General features: G+C 32.6%; 3 protein-coding genes across 5 annotated transcripts in view; 1 reads left to right on the forward strand and 2 right to left on the reverse strand.

Annotated features, from left to right (window-relative positions):
* The first annotated feature begins 2,903 nt into the window (after positions 1-2,903).
* LOC125060605 (cytochrome b5 reductase 4) overlaps positions 2,904-22,976 on the forward strand; it is a 60,102-nt gene continuing 40,029 nt past the window's right edge. Inside the window, exons 1-2 of one of the 2 annotated variants that reach the window (XM_047665549.1) lie at positions 2,904-3,316; positions 22,341-22,659. In XM_047665549.1, coding sequence (XP_047521505.1) covers positions 22,347-22,659 — 313 coding nt within the window. In that variant the 5' untranslated portion in view covers positions 2,904-3,316; positions 22,341-22,346. Of the gene's footprint in view, positions 3,317-11,160; positions 11,297-22,340; positions 22,660-22,976 lie in introns of those variants that run through there. The other variant, XM_047665551.1, reaches the window with a different exon arrangement.
* On the reverse strand, positions 4,387-10,357 carry LOC125060606 (fatty-acid amide hydrolase 2-B-like). The gene is made up of 6 exons (XM_047665554.1): positions 10,014-10,357; positions 8,111-8,330; positions 7,301-7,433; positions 6,300-6,424; positions 5,469-5,603; positions 4,387-5,342 (listed from the first exon to the last, which is right to left on the reverse strand). The coding sequence occupies exons 1-6, from the start codon at positions 10,200-10,202 to the stop codon at positions 4,564-4,566; spliced, it is 1,581 nt and encodes a 526-aa protein (XP_047521510.1). The 5' UTR covers positions 10,203-10,357; the 3' UTR covers positions 4,387-4,563.
* LOC125060607 (fatty-acid amide hydrolase 2-A-like) lies at positions 13,108-20,850 on the reverse strand. 2 transcript variants are annotated; one of them, XM_047665555.1, is made up of 6 exons: positions 20,592-20,846; positions 19,505-19,724; positions 17,581-17,713; positions 15,499-15,623; positions 14,594-14,728; positions 13,108-13,944 (listed from the first exon to the last, which is right to left on the reverse strand). In XM_047665555.1, the coding sequence occupies exons 1-6, from the start codon at positions 20,778-20,780 to the stop codon at positions 13,172-13,174; spliced, it is 1,575 nt and encodes a 524-aa protein (XP_047521511.1). In that variant the 5' UTR covers positions 20,781-20,846; the 3' UTR covers positions 13,108-13,171. The 2 variants fall into 2 exon arrangements, with proteins under 2 accessions (XP_047521511.1, XP_047521512.1); XM_047665556.1 differs by lacking the exon at positions 13,108-13,944 and having other exon boundaries at positions 14,604-14,728; positions 17,588-17,713; positions 20,592-20,850.

Genomic DNA, 22,976 nt, shown 5'->3' on the forward strand with positions numbered 1-22,976 from the left:
ACTCCTTGTAGGAATGTGCACCTGAACATCTTGAACATACATCATCATTTCGACATATTTTCGCATGGTGCCTAAACTTCATGCACTTGAAGCATTGCATCAGTGGTGGCACATAAGTATATACCCTGTACCTCCACTTGTCCAGAAAAACATATTGTGGGAGGGAAGTGCCTACAAATGTTACACTCACCGTAGTGAGAGGGACTATTTCCTGACCTACTTTCTTGGTGAACCGTCTTACAGCTATAATTTCGGCATCCGCCATCAGTTTTTCATACAGTTCTGCATTGCTCGACTCCTTGTCGACGAATCTAATAATGCCGGTTCTCTCCACCGACGCTGCTGGTATGTACGCCTTCAAATTGTTTTCCTTAAGACAACTATGGCTTAGGAAGTCATTTGCTGCTACCGCCTGTTTGAAGACTACCATTATTTTGTTCGCATTTAATCTACGCTTTTCAACAATGCCCTTTACATTTTTGAAAAATTTCGAGAGATATAAGGGGTTTTTGTTCCCAATTTTCTCATTAATTCCTTCAACATAGATCGGGAATTCCTCCTTAGAGCTGTTGTCCGGGTATGACCTCTTATATTCAGGTTTAAAAAAGGGTTTGTACTTATCGTCTGGTGACGAAGACGCCGCTGGAAGCTGCTCCTTCATTTTTCGCTTCTTTGTTGTCCGCGGTGTCGCCATACACCCATCGTCATCTCCGCCGCTCTCCGGCTCCATTACGACTAGTCCCAGCTAGGTATTTCGTTAGTTTACCAACTTATTTGAATTTATTGAAAAAATTGTTTAAAAAAGGCGCCCTTCCAGTTCCCGCCAAAAAAGGAAGTCAAAAGTTCGATTACTGCTACCCAGTGCTTCCAGATCCCAAAAGTAAAATTACAGTGTTGTCAGCTAAAAAATATAGTAGTTTCTTAAAACAATACAGCAGATTCCAAATTCGATTACAGTAAAATTACAGTAAAAGTTTGTTTAAATATTAAAAGAAAAATAAGATGCTGTATTAATTTATTTGTAAATTCATATCATTGTAAGTTATTCTAAAATAATTTCCTCATGATTTTGATAAATTTTTGCATTCATCTTCAAAATCATTTCATTAGTGGGATTAAATTTCGACGAATTTTCAGAATTTCGACGAATGGCTTGCTGAGCTAACATATTTTCTTTAATAGTATTTGTGATCAGACAGTTCCTCTGCTTGGTTTTTATACTATTAATTTCACTAAACTTGCGTTCGCACTCAGCGTTTGAGTGAGGCAAAGATAATACTAGACGGTTAGTTTTTGCTAAGCTTAGTTCTGATTCATTGGGGAATTCCCCGCACTTAAACTAATATGTAGGTAACAATCCTACTCTACATTGTCTATAGATAGAGGTCAGTGGTTCTGGGTTCTAGATTAGGTTGCAAATTTATATTTCGTATTTTGTAATACGTAAAACGTATTAAATTTGATTAATTTGATAATATATATGAACGGAAATTAAATACAGTATTTTCATACACTGTATTTTATCATTACAGTATACAGTAGAAAAGTCTAAAATACAGTAAATCTACTGTAATTACAGTGTATCTGGAAGCGCTGCTGCTACCTAAGTACCTAGACCTGTGCCTGCGGGTTTAGGGTTGCCACTTGCGGAGTGTATAAAAAGTGGAACTACTAAATTTGACATTTTTGACAGATACTTTGTTCGAACGCTAGTTCAACTTTTATTTTTTTATATTGTTAAGACAAGCGTAACAAATTATTAAAACTGCTGCTCGAATAATAATACCGAGGGTGAAGGAGGTTGGTGAAGCAGAAAATCAAAATCATGACATTCGCAAGAGAGATGCCGCCATGACAAAATTTGATTGAATTTAGGGTTGCAAATTATGAAGCCTAGTTGAAATAAAATATTTAATTTATCTAGATAAAAATATGTTAAGTACTTCTTGTTTTATATTAAGTATTGTTTAAAAAAAATATTATAAGAAAATTCTTCTAAAAAATTATTAATCCGGGTAAGAGCCGTCCACACCCAAAGAGGATCAATGTAAGCGATTGATTGGATTTCAATACAGAAAAAGTCAGTCTAAAACATTGATATTATACAAAAAACCCAAGATGCACAGTCTCGAATAAAGTATCGCTCGAAAGTGTCCCGAAACACTATTTCTGTCCCTTTCTATAACAGTATGTCTATAACAGTATATGTTACAAGCATATATTATTGCAAAATCAACCTTACGCGAATTGCTTAAAGTTGTTATTACAACGCAGTGTATACGTACTTAAAGCAATAAAATTTTACGACCGACCGTAGTCGGTAGGACAAGGTATTGAGTAGAATCGAACATGACTTTTTTATTTACAACTATTTAACATAATTTTAAATTTATCCGACTTTTCGGGTGCTTTACAGCGTGCGTGGTCACGGTGACTGAAGACAAAAGGTGTTGGATGTTAAATAGTTGTAAATTTATAATAATACATAACTTTAATCCGGTTAAAAAGTTTTTTCTTTAAATTAAAAAGAAATGTTAAATTGGCTACCTCCTGACCTACACTTTATATAGCGTAAATATATTTGTCAAAAACTACACACAAAAAAGTTCAAAAGTACATAAATTTATTTATAAAAAAAACACAATTAAATAACATCGACTCCACTTATTAGACGCGAGACTATTTGAAATGAGCGCACAATTTAGATTTTTTGTATATCAATGGTCTAAAAAAATAATGACGGACGTCATACGACATTACTGCTGATATATTAACAAAATACAAAAGAATCGCACTATCGACGACACGCAGGGCTGTCAATCGGTCTGTATATTTTTCGATTGTCATCTGTCAAAAAATAAAACAATAATTTCGAAGACGATGATGACAATGAACATTGAACAAGCTCACTGCTCATGTTCAACTTCAACCTAAGGCTTCAAATTTCAAAAATATAAGTAGAATCTCGAATACGGCGGATGTAATATTCTATTGACTAACTTTTTATTTTCATTAGTTTAATCGATTACGAATAAATGCAATAAATTATATAAGAAGATCGGAAGTGAAAAGTATAACAATTTGTAAATGAAGTGTTTCATTAAGCCGCATGTAGTAAATTTTTTTGCAAGATTTGTCTTAAAATGATTTATAGAGACAGTAATATTGAATGTGGACTGATAGGTTGTGTAAGGCATAAAAAGTAATAAAAATATTCTCTCGAAACAAACTAATATTTGTTATCAATTAATTTTCGGTGAAATTGAACGAAAGTGTTTGAGAACTTACCACATGTAACGCAACACTAAATATATTGGTAAGTAATTAGGTAAAGGACTTGTTTAATTTACTGTTTTAAAATTAATTTCTTTAGTTCAGTATTATTTTTGCCAGATAAAACCAAGATATATTTGTACTAAGAGAAACTCACAATCTAGTAAGTCATGGCTAAGGCTTATGTGGTGCTCAGCTTTCATGAAACATTGTTACACCAATCTGATGTTGATCTTTTGAATGGGCCTTACTGGCTAAATGATACCATAATATCATTCTATTTTGAATATTTGGAGAAGGTGCTATTTAGCGATGTGAATGACATTCTTTTTGTTTCACCTGAAGTTACTCAATGTATAAAAATGGTTACAACTGAAGAAATCAAGATTTTTTTAGAACCTTTGAACATAGATTCAAAGAAGTTCGTGTTCTTTGCTTTGAATGATAATAGTTCACCTGATACTGCTGGTGGAATGCACTGGAGCTTATTAGTATACTCCAAAATCGAAAATTGTTTCTTCCACCTTGATTCATCATCTGGTATAAATCATGATGTTGCTTGGGATTTTGCAAGTCATCTAATGACATACTTTTGTAGAGGAGGTAAGGTATTTAATCAATCAACATATAGTAACCAAATTTTTTTATTTAATAATAAAACCTATAATCTTATGAAACTCTAAAATGTTATAAAACATAAAACTACATATTTAATTTTATACATAGATTTAACTATTTTAAAGTATTAGATGTTTTTCAGATCTAATTAACTTTGTGGATAAAGAATGTGTACAACAAAGTAATGGCTATGACTGTGGTGTGCATGTTATTTGTAACACAGAACGCCTGGCTGAGTATGCTAGATCACATAGACAGATTTCATCTTGTGATATGACATTCAGCATTAACACAAGCGCTAAGAGGAAAGATATTATCTCAATTATACAGAATCTTGCTAGTGGATGATAATTCATGTAAATCTGATTATAGTTTTAGTAAATTGTTTTGTTTGATGTATATGTATCATTTAAAATTATCTCTAATGAAATAAATAGATCAAAATATTTGTTTACTCAAAAGCATATAATTAAATACGTAATTGAAAGACACTTATATTAGAAAAATCTTTATTTCAGAATATTAAATGGCCATATATTACTTTTATTAACATTTTATGTGATATTAATCTTATACTTATTAAGTCCATTTGAAAAAATGAAACCATGCCATAAAAATAGAAGCTTCAAATTTTTGTAACCACTGGTTTTTGAACCATTTTAATTTCTGTAATCAGGTTGAATTTTGAGGTTCAATCCATCCTCCAAATGCCTTATCTAGTTCTTCAGCAAAAGCAAGGCATAGTCTATCATTATTATGATTAGCGATCACCTGAATACCAATTGGTAAGCCTTCTCGACTTAAACCCAAGGGGATATTAGTTGCTGGAAACCCTAGACAGTTAATAATGGCTGTATATGAGAAATTCATGGACCGTAATATTGGTTCATTGTGATACAAGGCAGGAGTAGGATGCGTTGGAAACAAAAACACTCCGTCATCTCCTAACATATCCGTAAACACTTTCTCCAATTCATCTCTTACCTTTAGATATGACTTATACTTATCACTATCAATTTTTACTCCTCCCCAATCAATTAATGCTGTGAATAAGGCAATTAATGTGTTTTCAGAACATCCAATAATATTTTTAAAAATTTCCTTAATTATTGAAAAATATCCATAATCTTTCATAAGGTAAGAGCCGAAATGTTTTGTAGTTTTCAGATTAGAGAACCAGATAGCCATTGATTTTCTCAGGAGTGATATTTTTTTCTCTTCTGCAACAATTTTGTGTTTCACATTTAGATATTCTACAACTTTAAGCATTGCCGTTTCAATATCTGGATCCACTGGATCAGTAAGTGGTGCGTTATTATTTATCTGATAGTAAACTTTGAGTTTTCCCACACTGACGGGCTCGTTTAATTTAAGTTTATTAGCGTTATCGGCTGCCATTATTTCCAGAATTGGTTTCAAATCAACTGCATGCCTTGTCATAGGGCCAACACCTGGAAAATGTATTAATTAATATATAATAAACAGTCTAATTATGTATTGAATCAATATAAGCACAATATTTAAATTATAAATCATTAATTTATTAATTATTATAACTAATAGAAATAATAGTGTACCTAAAAAGGAATTAAGGAACTCTGAATTTGGCATTGGATACTGGCCACTGTTAGATACGATGTTACGTGATGGCTTGTGACCAAATATGCCATTGAAAAACGATGGCATACGAATTGAACCGCCGATATCAGAACCTGAAAAACAAGGAAAATCACATTAACCTTCATTCATTTTAATCGTGAATCTAATTATGTACATAGTATAGCAGTTATTTATTTATGTATCCCCTAATGTCGGAATTCATTAACAGATCTGTAACCTATTATCTGATCTGTTGCAAAGTTTACTTGATTGTATCGTTAAAATTTGTCAATTTTTTTTTACTGTTTATCGAAAATGTTACATATTTTACAAAAGACAACTATTGTTACATTTTTGTAACAGCCCCAATGCCCACCCAGAATGAATAAGCCAATAATGAATCTTATGTATAAAAATCTCGTGTCACAATGTTAGTTACCATACTCTTCAGAAACGGCTTGACCGATTTTTATCAAATTTTATATGCATATTCAGTAGGTCTGAGAATCGGCTACTATTTTTCATACCCCTAAGTGATAAGGGGTGTCCACCCCAAAATATTTTTTATTATTTTTAGAAAAAAAAAAATTTTTTTTTATTTTTTTATACAAAAATACTAATTAACCCTAATTTTCACCCCTCTACGATCAACCCCTATTTTGTATTATAGTAGATAGTTATTATTATTGACCTAAAAAAAATGTTTCCTAGATATAATATACATGGCAAAACGACGTTTGCCGGGTCAGCTAGTGTACATATAAATTTCTACAAAAGTATTTGGGGCAAACTCTGGCTAAGTCACGTACCGATTCCAAAGATGCTACCAGCAGCTGCTTGCAATGCGCCCTCGCCGCCAGATGAGCCACCTACAATCCGGGTAGTGTCATAGGGGTTGCTTGTTCTACCAAAAATATGGTTATGGGTCTCCCACCTGTAATTATAGTATTTTATCAGAAAACAACCCAATTTATTTTCGGCCTGACAAAAAATTATAGAAAATCAATATAATTTATTTTATGCCAGCATAGTGGTAAAGATATCCCAATACCTCTTCAAGTTCTCGATGATTAATAATCTAATATAATCTTTCGAAAAAGGCAGTCAGCCTTGCCGTCGGGAGCAATTGTATAAATGTTTAAATTTTCGATATAATACATAAAAAATAAAAATAAAATTGGTTTAAAATAAAACAGAAACTACGAAATGTGACAAAATTTTCTTTAGCAGGGGAATGTTTCCGTTACACTAGCCTGTTAAGTTTTAAATGTTCTTGGGCTTAAGACATTACTTTTTGACAGGCTTCAGTTCACGCTTTATCTCATGACCATTTTCATACAAATTCGTTTGGCATTATCACGTCTGTCGAAAAGTGATTCTGTCTCAAGTCCCTGATCTCTCCACATACACGTAGACAACGAGAAAGAGGCATATTCATTTATACTGGTTTTATCTATATGCATTATCGCAGTATTGTTCTCACAAAACATACAGGTTTATCCAGTTTTTTTATTATGCTATACAAAGCGTGTAACTTCATGCTATTGAATGCTAAGAGCTGTGTTAAGTCTGACTCTGAACCGTGGTGTGTTTAAACCCCGCTGTGCAAGCGATGAAATTTAACATGTATAAAACTATCAGTACTTAGGATAAAGGAAAATGTTTCGACCCAAAAAGGCGATATGTTCACTTATCTACATATAAATAACAATCCATAAAGACGCAGATACAAAGCAGTTTCATTTGATGGAATTTAAACAATTAATAACCATCGTATGTATAATTTTAACGCTGTATTTAATTTTCTTACCACATGCAAACCTCAGGTACGTTTGTAAGACCAATGATGATTGCACCTTTGCTACGTAATAATCTTATGACGTCAGCGTCTTCTTCGGCTATGTAATTCTGTCTCGATACTATGCCAGCAGTTTGGTGAAGACCTGAAAGAATAATATATAGAAACATATAATACATATATAGAAACATAATACATTCAGTCCTCTTTCGATGTTTAGCTCATTAAATCTAGAGTTGGATGTGTTAACAATACTTTTTTTGCAATCAGCAATTGTATATAATACTCTCAAGTATACCGTACGAAAACGAAATATATTTACTAAAAGATAATTACATATGGAGTAATTAAGAATAATATTATTAAAAAATCTTGTAAAAATGAGTTAACAGAAACCGGCTAGCTCATGGCATTGAAAATTCGAATAAACACGTTTCATAATATATACGTGCTCTTAAATTGACCTTTGATATATAGGTACTAAAAATAAAAATTGTCGACCGAATAGACTCGAGTTAAGAATTGCAAGAAATTGCTTGTAACATTATTTTAAATAACAATGATGTTTGTGAATTTTGTTTTATCTATTGCCTCATCTAAAACTGAAGTACACATTGAAAGTTCCCAGTGTGGTTGCTCCAATTCTAAGTAGCGATACATGAATTGCCTGATTGTTAGCGACGATTGGATCATTGCTACTAATTACAAGTCTCCAAAGAAATTCAAATTGTTCCTGTTTATTGCTAGCTTAATATATTCTATGTTAACCAATACCAAAACTATGAGTAACTTTTTACATCAGTTAAGTATAGATTTAGATACCTTTTACCCCTATGCAGTCTTTTGTTGTAAAGGGGACGCCCAGGAATGGCTTCTCTTGGAGTAATTGATCCGGGGTTTTAGTTCCGTTGCGCACGAGTTCATCGGCCTCCCTGGCTTCTTTTAAAGCTTTATCAAATCTATTTTCTACAAAGCAGTTGAGCTGTGAATTGACGTCATTTATTCGCCTGATACACTCTTCCAATACTTGCATGCTTGTAATCTGAAAAATTTAATTAGTTATATTAAAATTCTGATACATATGACGATGTGTTTGCGATAGTGAAATTAATAAATATTATTCCTCCAAAAACATAATTCTCTCTTAGCTATTTATTTTTTTCTTATTCATCAAACGAAGTAGTTTTGTAATATATTTTTAATGTAGGTACTGTTACATAATTTAAAAATACATTCGTTTGTGATTTTATAACAAGGAAAAAGTTATGTAAATTGTAATTACGTCATGTCTAGTTTTGATATCCGAAATTCTGGTTAAAACCTACACCTTAAAATAAATGTGCTTTAATGGGTTAAGCGTCAAGGTAACTTATATAATATACAAAGCCAATGTTCCTACAAGCCTGTAAATGTACTAAGTAATTGCATTTCTAATGAAAGCGTGTACGTGTGTAAAAAATTGAGTTTGCAGTTGTTCATGAAAAGAAAAAAGGCTCTTTGTGTGGATATCTGTGTTATATTGAGAAACAGTTGGATTTTGACACACGAAAGCTATAGTTCGCGCTAATCCTCGAATCCTAAAATTAATACTAGCAAAGGAAATCGTAACAAATTTATTTTATTATTCTATAAGTATCATTGTTCGAGTACTTCGAATTTTAAACCAAAAAACTCATATACAATAAACAATGAATTAAATCATTACTTTGTGGATAATTATCGCCAGAGAGAGATTAAAAAAGCAAGACTGTTATAAAAATTATCAGATAACTATACACACACTGCCATGATTTTTAATCATGTCAACTCATAAATGTTAGTAGTGTCATGATTCTGTGGTTTTGACCTGTTTGCGGGTGGGTATATTTAAAATTTATTAGAAACCCAACCAATGATCGCTGCAGATGTTTATTATTATAGTTACATTATTATCACACATGCTTGGTAACTCGAATATCTCGCGATAAATTTTTATCTCATTATTATTAAACGTAGCATTATAAGCAAAACTTATAACGGTTATCTATTAAATTCTTGCAACTATGACTTTGGTAAATTTGTGGAATCACGTACCCACCTAACAGCTCAAAATTTTTTCTACATATTTTCATGACTCGGCAATGGTGTACCATGCAATAATGTGGTGGCGCTTGCTCTTTTACCCCATAGACATGCATTAAAACATCATTATATGTGAAATGAATGAAAGAAGATACATTTTTGGCTTTAACCTAACCTAACCTGATCACAAACGCCACTTAGAATTTAAAAAAAAACCTAACCTAATGTAATTCACTGGGAACGGAGTCAATATATTATCAGTTTTTTTTTAATATTTGTTTAAGTCCAAAGTAAAATTACTTGGGGTACTACATAGAAGTCGTAAATAAGGATAGAAAAAATTTGGAGCTGTTTTAAGGTGGAGCCGTGATTTGACAAATTAACCATGACTTTTTGTCACTTATACGATTCTATGATGTTTGATCCTTGGAATATTTATTGTTCTAAACGTAGGGTATGTAAATTAAATGAAATTTTTTGTTACGTACAACTAATAGTTAGTCTTGATGTTACAAGTGTAAAAACAATTATGAGTAAGACACAATTAAAATGTAGGTAATTTAAAAAGTCGGTAACGAAGGCTATGCATTTTTTCTCAGGCTGACATCATTGTTTTTGCGTAGCTTCTACTGTTTAAATAAGATGAAAACAATTCTAAATTTACCTCTTTATGTCTGATTTTCCTCGCCACCTCGACAGCTGGTTCTTTCAAGATATCACTTGTTATAGGCGGTAATTTCTTACTATCATTGTAATAGTATAAACTTAAGAAGACTCTAGCTACTTTAGCAATAATCAATCTTAAAAAATGAATCACTTTTAACTTCAAAGGAGTCCGTTTATCTAACTCCATTGTTGGACTGGTAACTTTCCACTGTTAAAAATCACGGGTAAATATTTGACTGTTATTTTGTGAAAGATCGCTGTAAAATAAAGTAATAAAAATTACGCGCGACCACACCACGTCGCGTTTAGCTTCTGGCCTCGAATACGACAATTTACGGTGGATAGTTTCAACATGAGCGTGTTTTGTTAGTCATCTACGCTTCCAGAACGAAAAGTTACCGAAGTTGCTGAAATAACAGTACATTTAAAGTTATACTGCTTTTGCAGTCGATAAGGTGATTTTACTAATTGATGTATTTTTATTTTTCATTTGTCACATTTGTCACATTTCATGCAATTCTGACATATTCGTAATAATATTTTTTAGATTTAAATTATATATTTGACTGACAAGATTGTAAAAACGAATGAACCAACGTCAAGTTTTTAATGCGCTAAGTGTCATTATTTACCACCATGCTATGTCATTGTCGTTTCGACTAATCTATGACCGTTTTATGTCCCGTGACTGACGTATAAAAATCTATATTTATAACTTTACTCCATAACGCTTTTTAAAGCCATCAAACTGTCAAATAGCCCATTATTTATTTCTGTTTATTTTAGTTGTATTATCTACTCTTTAAAGACTTTTCTCCTTATCTGTGAAGCAATTATGGATACTAATTATAACTTGTATTTCTTTTTATTTGTGTTTGTGTGTCTCTTATGCTTAGTTCTTGAATAAATATAATGCGATTCAAATAATAATAGAATTGATGTTGCGCCATATTGTCACAATAGCCATAGCTTCTAATTTATAAATACTAAGATGCGGCCCAGACCAAAAAGGATGTGGCGCCATTGTTATGTATATGTATAGTAGTAAAATGTCTTTGTCCAACGCTAAAATTACAGTAAATCTACTGTATTCACTATCAGTGAGAAGCACTGGCCCTAACGTGTTTTGTTAGTCATCTGCAACCGTCTCTTTCGCACGCCGGGCGTTCGTAACAACTGTTTCATTTAATACTTTTGTATAGCTATAAGTTATATCTGATTGTCCTATTGAAAATGTTATTGCGAACATATCTTTAACTTGGATTATGACGACCGAATTCGGTAAGTCTTCAATTGTTTTGCAACGATATTAAATTCCTTACACGAACTATATATTCTAGTGGCGCCGAAATCCTTTATAGTATCGTTTTTTTTTTAATTTTCCTGTTTATTTGTTTGTTTTTATTTCATAGACAAGGAGGTAATTAAAATAAGGTCTAATACCTGTTTTCTTCCAAGTCTCTTGGAACGCCTACTCGACTTTTACTTTCTATAATTATAACACGATTCATTTATTTCAATTTATCCCATATGTTTTTACGCTTTAATTGCTGTCATTATATTGGCAAAAAGGTTTTATTTATCATACAAATATCATAATTTTCACTTGACCTTCAGTTGGCAACATTTTTTCATAAAAGCTAATTTATATATCAGATCGATAAAGACCGTCGGGATGACATTAATTATGTTATCAGATAGAATGGATGTTTTTATCTATATTTATACAATAATAAAATTGTTTGATAAAAGTTCAAAGTCCAAGAATACTTTTTCATGTAAAACTTTCATTTTAGATGAAAATTAAGTAGAACAATGGCTTTTTATGTCAATGCAAATTTAGCCAAGTCTCGTTTTGATGATGAATTAGTCTAAAATCTTCATTTTTCTCAAAACAATATTTAATCTTATCTGGTACACTCAAGGGGGTTAGGTTAGGTTAGACCAGTGATGGGCAAAGTACGGCTCGCGGGCCAACTCAGGCCCACGAAAGTATTTAATCCGGCCCGCCGAGGGTCCATCGACATAGATAGTATACGGCGCGTTATAATTACGTTTTGACGGTTCAGAAGAAAACGTAGATTGTACTTGTAATGTTTTAATAATATTATGATTAAAAGCTTTAACACACAATGCATTTTCTATGATTCTGGCCCTCCTCTAGAATTTCTTAAACTTTGTGGCCCGCCATTAAAAAAGTTTGCCCACCACTGGGTTAGACAGACACAGGGGGTCAAAGTTCAAGATTTTATGAAGACAGTAATTTGTTTCTATAATGTGTTAGTGACTCACCGGTTTTATACAGAATCTGTAAATGTAATAGCTATACTGTACCAATTGAATTAAGTTTTCCCCAGGAGGGGAAATTACCCCTATGGATCGGCCCTCCGCACTTATGTACGTAAAGTGCAATATTTTAAGTATTTATTGATTTCTTTTTGTCAAAATAGGTTTAAGCTGTGGTGTAGAATGACTGCGTTGGTTATAAAAAAATAAATTAGTGGCGCTACAACCTCTTTAGGTCTTGGCCTCAGATTTCTGAATCTGTTACATGATCATTTTTAAATCTAATAGGCAAGTAGGTGATTAGCCTCCAGTGCCTACACACGCCGTCGACTTTTTGGGTCATGTCGGTTTCCTCACGATGTTTTCCTTCACCGTTCGAGCAAATGTTAAATGCGCACATAGAACGAAAGTCCATTGGTGCACAGCCGGGGATCGAACCTACGACCTCAGGTATGAGAGTCGCACGCTGAAGCCACTAGGGCAACACTGCTCAGCGTTGGTTATAGACCGGTATATAATACAGTCAGTTTTTATGTGTTTTTAATTGTTATTCTTGCACTATATTTTTTTAAGTGTTGCTCTCTAGCGATTGTTGCCTTCCTAATTATTTTCTTTAATCTTTTCCATCATTGTGCAACCAAAATAAGGATGCATTAAATCCTAAAATAATTAATATCATGCCTATTAGGAAAAAACAAGATCTCGTAACAGATACATATATTTGAGGCCCAGAAGTTAAATTGTCTTTTATAAAATATGGATTCAAACAACTTTTCTTATTAATATAATACAGCAATGATGCAAACACACGTTCAATTCATTTAATTATTATTTATAAAATAATACAAAAACATATAAACTCAGAAACATCTATGGCATTTTTCTCTGTGGTTCAATCCAACCACCGAATGCCTTCTCTAACTCTTCAGCAACGGCAAGACATAATCTATCGTTATAATGATTGGCTACAACTTGTATGCCAATTGGCAATCCATTCCGGTTCAAACCCAACGGCACAGTAGTAGAAGGGAAACCAAGACTATTTATAACAGACGTGTAAGTGAAATTAAACGCCCTAAACAAAGACTCGTTATGATACAAAGCTGCCGTTGGATGTGTAGGGAACAAGAATATTCCATCATCTCCGAGCAAATTCTTAAATAGACTCTCCAATCTTTCACCAAGTTCCTTAAATGTTCTGTATTCTTCGCCGTCTAGATCGATGTCTTTGAAAAGACCTAAGAGAAGAGGTACTACAGTGTTCTTGGAACATCCAAAAGTATTCTTAAAAAGTTCCCCAAGAACTTTACACCTATTTGGATTTTCCAAAATTAGTGATACCGGCGATGTGTCAGTCGCAATACTAGCAAACCAAATGTTTGTTGATTGCTTCAAGAGTTTTATATTCCTCTCTTGGGCATTTGTATTGAATTTCAATTTAAAATAGTCGACGACTTTCAACAATGCCGCTTCGATTTCAAAATCGACTGCGTCTGTGAGTGGTGCGTTGATATTGACCTGGTAGTAGACGTTTAGCTTGCCAACCTCGACTGGAGTATCTAATTTCAAATCTTTAGGGTTTTTACATAAGATTTTCAGGATTGGTTTTAAGTCAACAGCGAATCTTGTTAGTGGACCCATTGCTGAAAAGTAAATTATACATTTTGATAATTTTATTAATTTTGTGGACATAAAAATGATGCTTTAAAGGACTTAGCATCCTATTGGATTCTTTTCTGAATTCTTTGCCCAGTTGTAAGTTAAATTAATTCAGAAATATCATTTATTAATATTCATATATATATCACAATCATAGGCGACTATTTGACGACTCATTAGTCTAGTCCTAGTGTTTAGTACCCCTGACTGCGAATCCATGGGTCCCGGGTTCGATCCTCAGCTGAGACGAACATCGATGTGATGAACATTTGGTGTTGTGCTTAGGTCTTAGGTGTTTAAATATGTATTTATATGTCTATCTATCTATAATATGTATGTATATCCGTTGCCTAGTACCCATAACACAAGCTTCACCAGCTTAGCATGGGACTAGGTCAATTGGTGTGAATTGTCTTTAAAAAAAATAGGGGCAATCATAATTTTGTATGATAACGTTGGTAAGGTTATGTAATAACAATTTCTTTGGTTACGAGATCCATTTCTTTAACTAGCTTAAAAAAAACAGAAAGATGAACTTTACAACATTTCTCCCAAATTAAAACTTTAATGTTCTACAGTTTTTTTGGGATTTCAAAAGTCGGTTGAAAATTAAATCTGCTAAGTATTACGAACCTAAACATGAGTCTTCTGCCTCATGAGTCACGGGAGGGAAGTTCCCTTGGTTAGAGACTGTCTTCCTGGTAGCCTTATGTCCAAAAACGCCATTAAAATATCCTGGCATACGGATTGAACCTCCTATATCAGAGCCTGGAATTATCGTATTCAACTTTTGATAACTGTTGTCAAAATCAACGACCATTTAGAAATAAAACTTTGTAAAAGTACATTCTAGCTCTCGATTGCACTACTGTCAAGAGGCACGTCAAGGGACCTGCCGTAGGCAAATATGTAAAATGGAATTTTAATTTGTTACCGTATTTGGAGATACGTAAAAATAATTAAAAGATCTTACGACTAGAGTTTTTAAAAAACGACTTGGTGTATCGAAAAAATTTATTTATTGAAATGATTATTTGCGTGAGACACTGTAGTTGATATAAATTTAATAACGTATGATATGATATGTACGATACTAATAATATAAGAATTGACCAATTCATGTGACTAATAATAATGTAAAATTCCTTTAAAGACAAATTTGCGAACAATTGTGTGTAGCAGAATATGCGAATTTACGATTGTACTACCTTACACATTTTTGAACCATATTCTTGCAATAAATTTTTATTAAAAAAAAAACGCATCGCTTCAACAATCTAGAGTCTAGATTGTTACACGAATACTGTATCTAGATTCTAGAGTATCAAGCTGTCAGTGTCGAACATAGCTAATAATCTTTTCGAGTCTGGTCATTACAGTGGTTTTCATGGCTCCGACCAAAGGCTTTATGTGGTTATGCGAGCCTAATGGGTTCTCATGCAACTTCATACTATTTAATCAAAGAAAAAATAGCTAAGCATTACTTTGTCTACTCAATAACTTATAGTATCTACAACCAAATTAAGGTATGTTCATACCAATGCCAAAAATACTCCCACCGGCGGCCTGCAAAGCTCCTTCACCGCCCGACGAGCCTCCCACCATCCTTGCAGTATCGTATGGGTTGTTAGTTCTACCATATATCGTGTTATACGTCTCCCACCTGTAATATATTTATATATTTAATATTAATAGAGGATTTATATATATTCGTGCGCACCGAAATCAAAGTTCGTCTTTCGATAATGCGTCTATCCAAGTATACTATTCAAAAGAGAGTTTGAAAAAATTCCTACATTCGGAATTTTGGCACTAAAAAGGCTGGATTTTTTTGACTTTTCGAAAATATAGAATATCTCGAAAACCGAGTGACTTAAAACATAAAATATATTTACTGAACCGCCACAATGTAATCTAGTCACAGGTACCATGTAATCTATTCATTTCGCCACAACCTGTATAATATACAGGCTGTATACTTATTAGAGTATTAAAGAAAGTGAACGTGCTGTCTACGTGAGCCGTGGCCTGATTAGAAGAGTTATTCTCATGTATTAAAAAAAAATTGGCAATTTTACAGACAAATATACCTACTATGAATGAAACATTTTCGTTTAGCGACATAAACAACGCATATTCACTGATACGACCACTAGTGTTCATCTGAATGAGTCATTTTATAAAAACGAAATAGCGCGCACACACTCGTACCTATTGACCAGACCATTGTAATATCATTAAACGTTCATCGGTGTATCCAGTTATATCTGGATTACAGCGGTTTTCATTATTATGGACCATCAATTGATCAATAGGACTAACAGTGTCTGTGTATAAGGAGAAAAAGTTCACTTATACCACAAATAGTTAAAGAATGTTTTGTCGTAATACGACATTCATTAATAAAGAAAAAATCAACTATTTCAGCTTTATTGTACCTGCTTTGGGATATGCTATGTTTTATTAATTTCTAAATCACTTTTATTAGTATAATAACGGTTTCGTTATTGACATAGTTTGTATTTAAATACCAAAGAGATTATAAATGGAAGATAATTTCATGATTCAATTAACATTTTTTAAAAAGCTAAACACGATTTTTTTATTATTACCCTTTCAATATACTCATAGACTATTTGAAAGTATGAAATAAGTGTTATTGAGAGTAATCCTTTTAAAATATAGATTTTAAAAGCGTTACGAAGTAAAATAACTTAATTATTAACATATCAAACAAATTTTTTTATTAATAAACTTTTATACGACAATCACGTGACACAAAACGCTTGTAAAATTTATATCTTCATCTGTCTAATTCTAATACTGAGACTGCAGGAAATATAATATATTTGTATTCCTTTAATTTAAAAATGATAACACGCAAAAGAACCTAGTAAACGTTTTGGCTGGTTCTTACAATTATGAATGTTTAATTTTATTCTTATAGAAAAACACAGTTGATCTAAAGTATAATCTGAAATGGTATTAAAAATCCTGACTATTGTGAAAGACTCTTGTTGAATGTTACCTCCTCGGGTAATCCAAAGACAATAAAATTTTGATCCTTGAAACTTTTGACCATCTTATCTTATATAGGCACTCTTTCTTTAACTGACTTCAAAAAGTGTTCTCTATTTGGTGAAATCTTCTTTTTTTGTTACTTAAACATCTTGAAAATCGATTATAGCTTTAAAAATAATATTGTCAGTTATCAATCTTGTGGACACAAATTGGCAATGCCCTAACGCAATGGATAAACGACACAAACCGCCATTTTCTTTTTTATCGTAACACATGTTCAGTGATAATATAGAAATTGTTTTATGATTTTAGATTATAAATTTTACTATTTAAAATGCTTTATTGATAAAGATAAAAACCTACTGAAGAATATGTTTATCTAAACATTTTCTTACTATACGAACTAATATAATTCTTTTACGTCATATCATTTTTTCGCCAAAATGATTTAATTTTCCTTATTAAGTATCAAAATGATTGCTCTCCGATATTGCGGAACAGTGTTGTCATCAGTGAAAATGATAATTTCATCACCACCCAAGCAGTCCGTCCCCGGGGGGGTGTGGTACTAAGGAAAATACATAATGACCAAATCTTACCACATACATAATTCCGGTACATTAGTGAGGCCGATGATAACCGCGCCCTTTTCACGTAGTAATCTGATTACCTCCGCATCTTCAGTGGCTATGTTATTTCTTTTAGAATATATTCCACATGTTGCGGGTAGTCCTGGAAATAAAACGTTAGGACTAAGTACGGAATAAATAATAGTTTAAAAAAACTAAAAAACACGCGTGGGTTGCTCGATAGACGAAAAATATGGCGCCCCACGCTTTTTCACAATAATACTAGTATTTTTTGTTCATTACCATTTTCAGCCTAAATTAGGAATTATTTTTCACTTTTTAGTTTGATGTGCTTTAAAAGCGTGTTTTTTAGTTTTTTTTAACTATTATTTATTTTTTAGTTAAATTTTTTTATATTTTTTTTCGGATTATTGCATTGTCATCGATCTTTGACAGGTGCGCAAAGTTTGAATTAAATCTGTCCGTTAAAAGTGGGTCAAAATCGAGTCCGAAGGAGTCGGTTACATACATACATACATACATACATGCATACATACATACATACAGGTGAAGCTAATATAAAGCGTGTAAAAATGTTATAGACTGACAATATATTGAAACAAAACTTAAACTAAGAAAATCAATTTTAAGAAACGATAATGGTTTTCAGATCTCCTAAATTAATGATTTTTTTTACGGTGACCCGGTTTCTATGTCTAAGATATTACTTATAATTGCTAGTATCTAGGACTTGATATTTCTTATCTACAAAAAAAATTAAGACCTGCATTTTTACTTAAATTCAAATATCATTTTTTCATGAAGGTAGGTAACAATGTACCCGGAATTAGTAAAAAAATAATGCTTCTAAATTTAAATATACTGCCAGTTCTCAAATCACAGACGTAGCCATAGAACGGACGAGAACTGTCAAATTAACCATTATTACTATTATTTTACATTAACCTTTTACGTATTGTTCATGCTAAGACAGATCAAGCTATAGTCTTAAAAGTCATATAGGAAACAATATGTATTCATATATTATGTATTTATAACAACAACAACTAATGGAAAACTTTATTGATCACAAAATATGTTGATAAGCTAAAAACTCGAAGACGGCTTTTTCTTTTTATTATTCTTTGAATTCTAAGGAAGGTTATGACGAAAAAGTTTCTATTACGAAAAAGTGAACAGTCTCTATTGATAGTATAGCAAAATGAACCATATGTTGGTATGTAGCTACTAAAAGGTAGTATGTAGTTAGTAAAAAGCTAAGTTTTTTAAATATTCTTTAGGGTAGGTAGGACCATAATCAAAATTCTATATTTTTAATGTGATTTATTACAGTTCTTTTGTCACTATACTATAATCTAATACCGTTAAAATGTAAATATGAATGTGTGGGGATCATTCAACTAGTGTGTGTAACGTTTACTTTAATGGATTAAAAAAGCTCTATATAAGTGACGTCCAAACGATCGCACCTTTTCACCTTCACATTTTGAAGTGAAACTTCTTTCTAGGGTAATTTTTTTACGGATGAAACGCAATAATAATAATACCACGAAGATGTGTAGCGTTTTTGTCGAAGAAAAGGGAGAGTGCGATTGAGACCGATTGAGAAAGAGTGAGAAGGGCGAATTACCTTATAGAAATTCTATTTTTAAAATTTCGTAAAAAGAATTTATGAACTGTTAGTTTTTTTATGCAAAATAATTAATTGAAATCTCAAATGATGAATTATAAATTAAAATGCCACGTGTTTTTATATATAGAAGAAATAAATTAAAAAAATAAATTAATAATTTGTATTAATTTTCAACACTTAATGTTTTAATGACAATTAAATTCCTAACATATCTTCCTTTTTCCCTCCCTCTAAATCTCTAAGAAATTTCACTTCTGACATGTGTACTTTGTACGCACGCACTTTTTTTTGTATTCTTACCTTTAACACATATGCTGTCTTTTGTTGTGAATGGGACTCCGAGGAACGGCTTCTCCGCATGTAACTGATCAGTAGATTTTATCCCACTTTGTATGAGGGCATCGATTTCTGATGCCTCTTGAAGGGCTAACTCGAAACGGTCACACACAAAGCAGTTGAGGGTTCGATTCACCTCTTCGATTCTTTTAATACACGCTCGAACCACTTCCGCACTTGTGATCTAAAATACCAATCAATATTATATATAGTATAAATATTAATGTGCAATGTTGGCCTAGTGGCTTCAGCGTAGGCTCGTCCCTGAGGTCGTAAGTTCGATCCCCGGCTGTGTAGCTGGACTTTCTTTCTATTTTCCCATTCAACATTCGCTCGAACGGTGAAGGAAAACATCGTGAGGAAACCGGCATACCTTAGACCCAGAAACGGCATGTGTCAGGCACAGGAGGCTGATCACCTACTTGCCTATTAGATTGACAAATGATCATGAAACAAATACAGAAATCTGAGGTCCAGACCTAGAAAGGTTGTAGAGCCACTGATAATATATTAGGTCCTTTAAGAAAAGAGCGTACCAATTCTTAAAAGCCCGGCAACGCACTAGCGAGCCATTTGGCATTTATTGAATTAAAATCGGTCTTGGATGAAGTTATGGTTATGGGGCACCATATACACACATTTATGTATATGGTGTAGTAGTTTCATTGGTCATTTATTAAATGTCTACCTATTAAAAATAATTGTTTTGTCGGAATAGAATTTAGAGCCACGGAATTCATTGTTATTTAATATAAGCGACATCTTAATTGAAGTGTACCATTACTTTTGATAAATAAACTTTAAAAAAATATAGATTATATACAATTAAATGACATTAGCAATTGTTTATAATCTGTGAAAGGCGGGAAATATTTAAAAATGGAACTTTATTTTAAATGTTAAAACGTAATTTGTCAACCTATATTATTCATTGTGCATTCGTTTGTTGTAAAACGGAAAATTTTACAGCATAATCCTAAATCCCAGAAACGTATAGATTATGTACGCTGCGATGGACCATTTGATTGCTATCAGCGATTCCCCAGCTTACCTCCCTATAACGAATTTTCCTTGCAACTTCAATCGCCGGTAACTTCAAAATATCCTCACTTATAACAGGTATCCTTTTTCTACGGCAAACGGCGAACAAACTGGCGAAGAGCGTAAACGTACCAAGTAAACATTTTCTTATGACATTTAATAATTTCGCTGAAAATGGAGTTGGTATATCAACATCCATTGTAATTTAAATTAAATCACACTAAACACGTCCACGACTGCTTATCTGATACTGGATATCGAACAGATAATAGTATCATTTTTGTGAATTCTTAGTTGTATAGTGTTGTGTTAAATAATACAGATACAAAATATATTTAAAACAGATTATATAACGCTTATCCGCTCAGGACATCACTAAATCGTTTTAGTCATTACCTTAATTGATAGTGATTTAATTTAAAAACCTCAAATGTCGTATAATTTGTTATTTATTTATATTTAATCTTACAGCTACACATATACATATTATAAAAAAAAACAATTAGACAATATTCAATGCCAACACAGATTGCATTGATCAATAAACCATATTCTGCGATAGCTTAACGCCCGAACCCAATAACCTATCTCAATCCATAATGGACCATTCTGAGATAGTAATCTTAAACTAAATGTTGTAAAAGTGTGCCAATAACCAATCGACGGATTGTAATAGCCATCTGTCGATATAAGCTATCCATGGGAGGTCGGATCGGTGTCTGTGGATAGACCTTTGTATGAAAATGACAGTTGACGAAAGCTCGATTTCAACAGTTAATTTTAAATTTTAACTTAGACCAGTTTTTCAAATAATTAAAAAAACTATCGGTTATATTTTAATTTTTAAACATACACATGTGTATTTTAATGTTATTTGTACGGTATTTTTTACTTTATTTGTTTATATTGATTATCAAATATGAGTGAAAACTCGGTAAAATGAACGACAAAGAGCATTTTATTCGTCGCCAAAAATGCTTTGTCTTCGTAGGTTTGGTCATTGTAACTGTCACGGTCTGTCAGATTGTTTTCAATCTGAGATTGTGGATTGATTATTGAGTTCGGGCGTAAGCATGACGAGGCTTAAATAGTGGTCGTTGTATGTCCGAGCTGCGCGTTGCAAACTTTAGTTTTTTGCATAGTTAGTGTTGATGTGACGAACATGAAACAAAGCACAGTATTCCTGACATCCAACTCTTTAATACGAGTTAGTAACATTACTTAAGAATTATGTTAATATGACTATTAATCGTGATAGTCGTAGAATAGTGACGGATCTGACAAATAGTAAACTTTACAGGGCAGCCATTTCGAAATAATATAATCATGTTACTTTTTGTCATAACTATTTTAATTCTTATTATGTTATTATGAAAATTGCCATACAAGCAAACAAAAGAGTTTGTTTTGAAACAAAATAAAAATAATAACATAAAATTACTCAGTTTTCTAGAAAAATCACAGGTTTCAATCACATCCGTCACTTTACCGACTGATTAATTTGAAATTTAAAACACATGGATTTTTTTAAATGAAGCCGTAATATTTAGTCAATGTAGTATCCAAATATGATAAAATGTGGATTTTGGATTTTTTTCAAATCCGACATTGTTCTACGATCACGACGATTCCATCATCTGACGTCGGGCAGCCCCGGTGAAAGCCTGCCTTTTAGCCTAATTTGATTATAGATTATTAAAATCTAGTATTCAAAATGAACTATGAATTCACATACTTAAATATTTCTCTTTGATTACAGGTAAACATGTCAGACACATCAAAGGACGACGAGGACAATTTAAAGGAGAATGCGAAAATATCACTACCCACAGTTCTGTGTACCGATTCAGAAACTGAAGGAATACAAACGAATATAATATCGGAATCCAAACTGTCCTTACCTTCGGCCGTGGGGACACCCACTTCTCCCCTTTTAGTTAACAGCCCATTGTCTTTGCCAAACTCACCGACTCCGTTTACGAAGGTCCATCAGACACGATCCAATAAATCCTTTCAGAGCCCTGAGCTGACACTGAAGCAGGTTGACATGAACAAAACAGATACAGCATCGGCTACTGGTATGTATTTAACTAGTACTGAGTTTGATGTCTTGGTGAAAAAAAAAGGGTGCGTGTATGTACGCGCGTAAGAAGTTATACTTCTTTGGCATTATTAAAAATAGTTTTTGATTGCATGCAAATAATTAGTCAATAAAATTCAGTTTACATTTGAAAAATTAAATAAATAAATATTTATTATTATTCTCTTACATTAAGTGTAACATAAATTCTATTATTATTCGAATGTTGTTTTTAAATGATGTCCAATGCCGTAGCATCTTCCGTGGGCAACATCATTCTGTTAATTTTGTGTCACGCTGCGCACGCATCGCAAA

This window comes from Pieris napi, chromosome 22 (genome assembly GCF_905475465.1).
Source record: "Pieris napi chromosome 22, ilPieNapi1.2, whole genome shotgun sequence".
In the NCBI taxonomy this organism is placed as follows: domain Eukaryota; kingdom Metazoa; phylum Arthropoda; class Insecta; order Lepidoptera; family Pieridae; genus Pieris; species Pieris napi.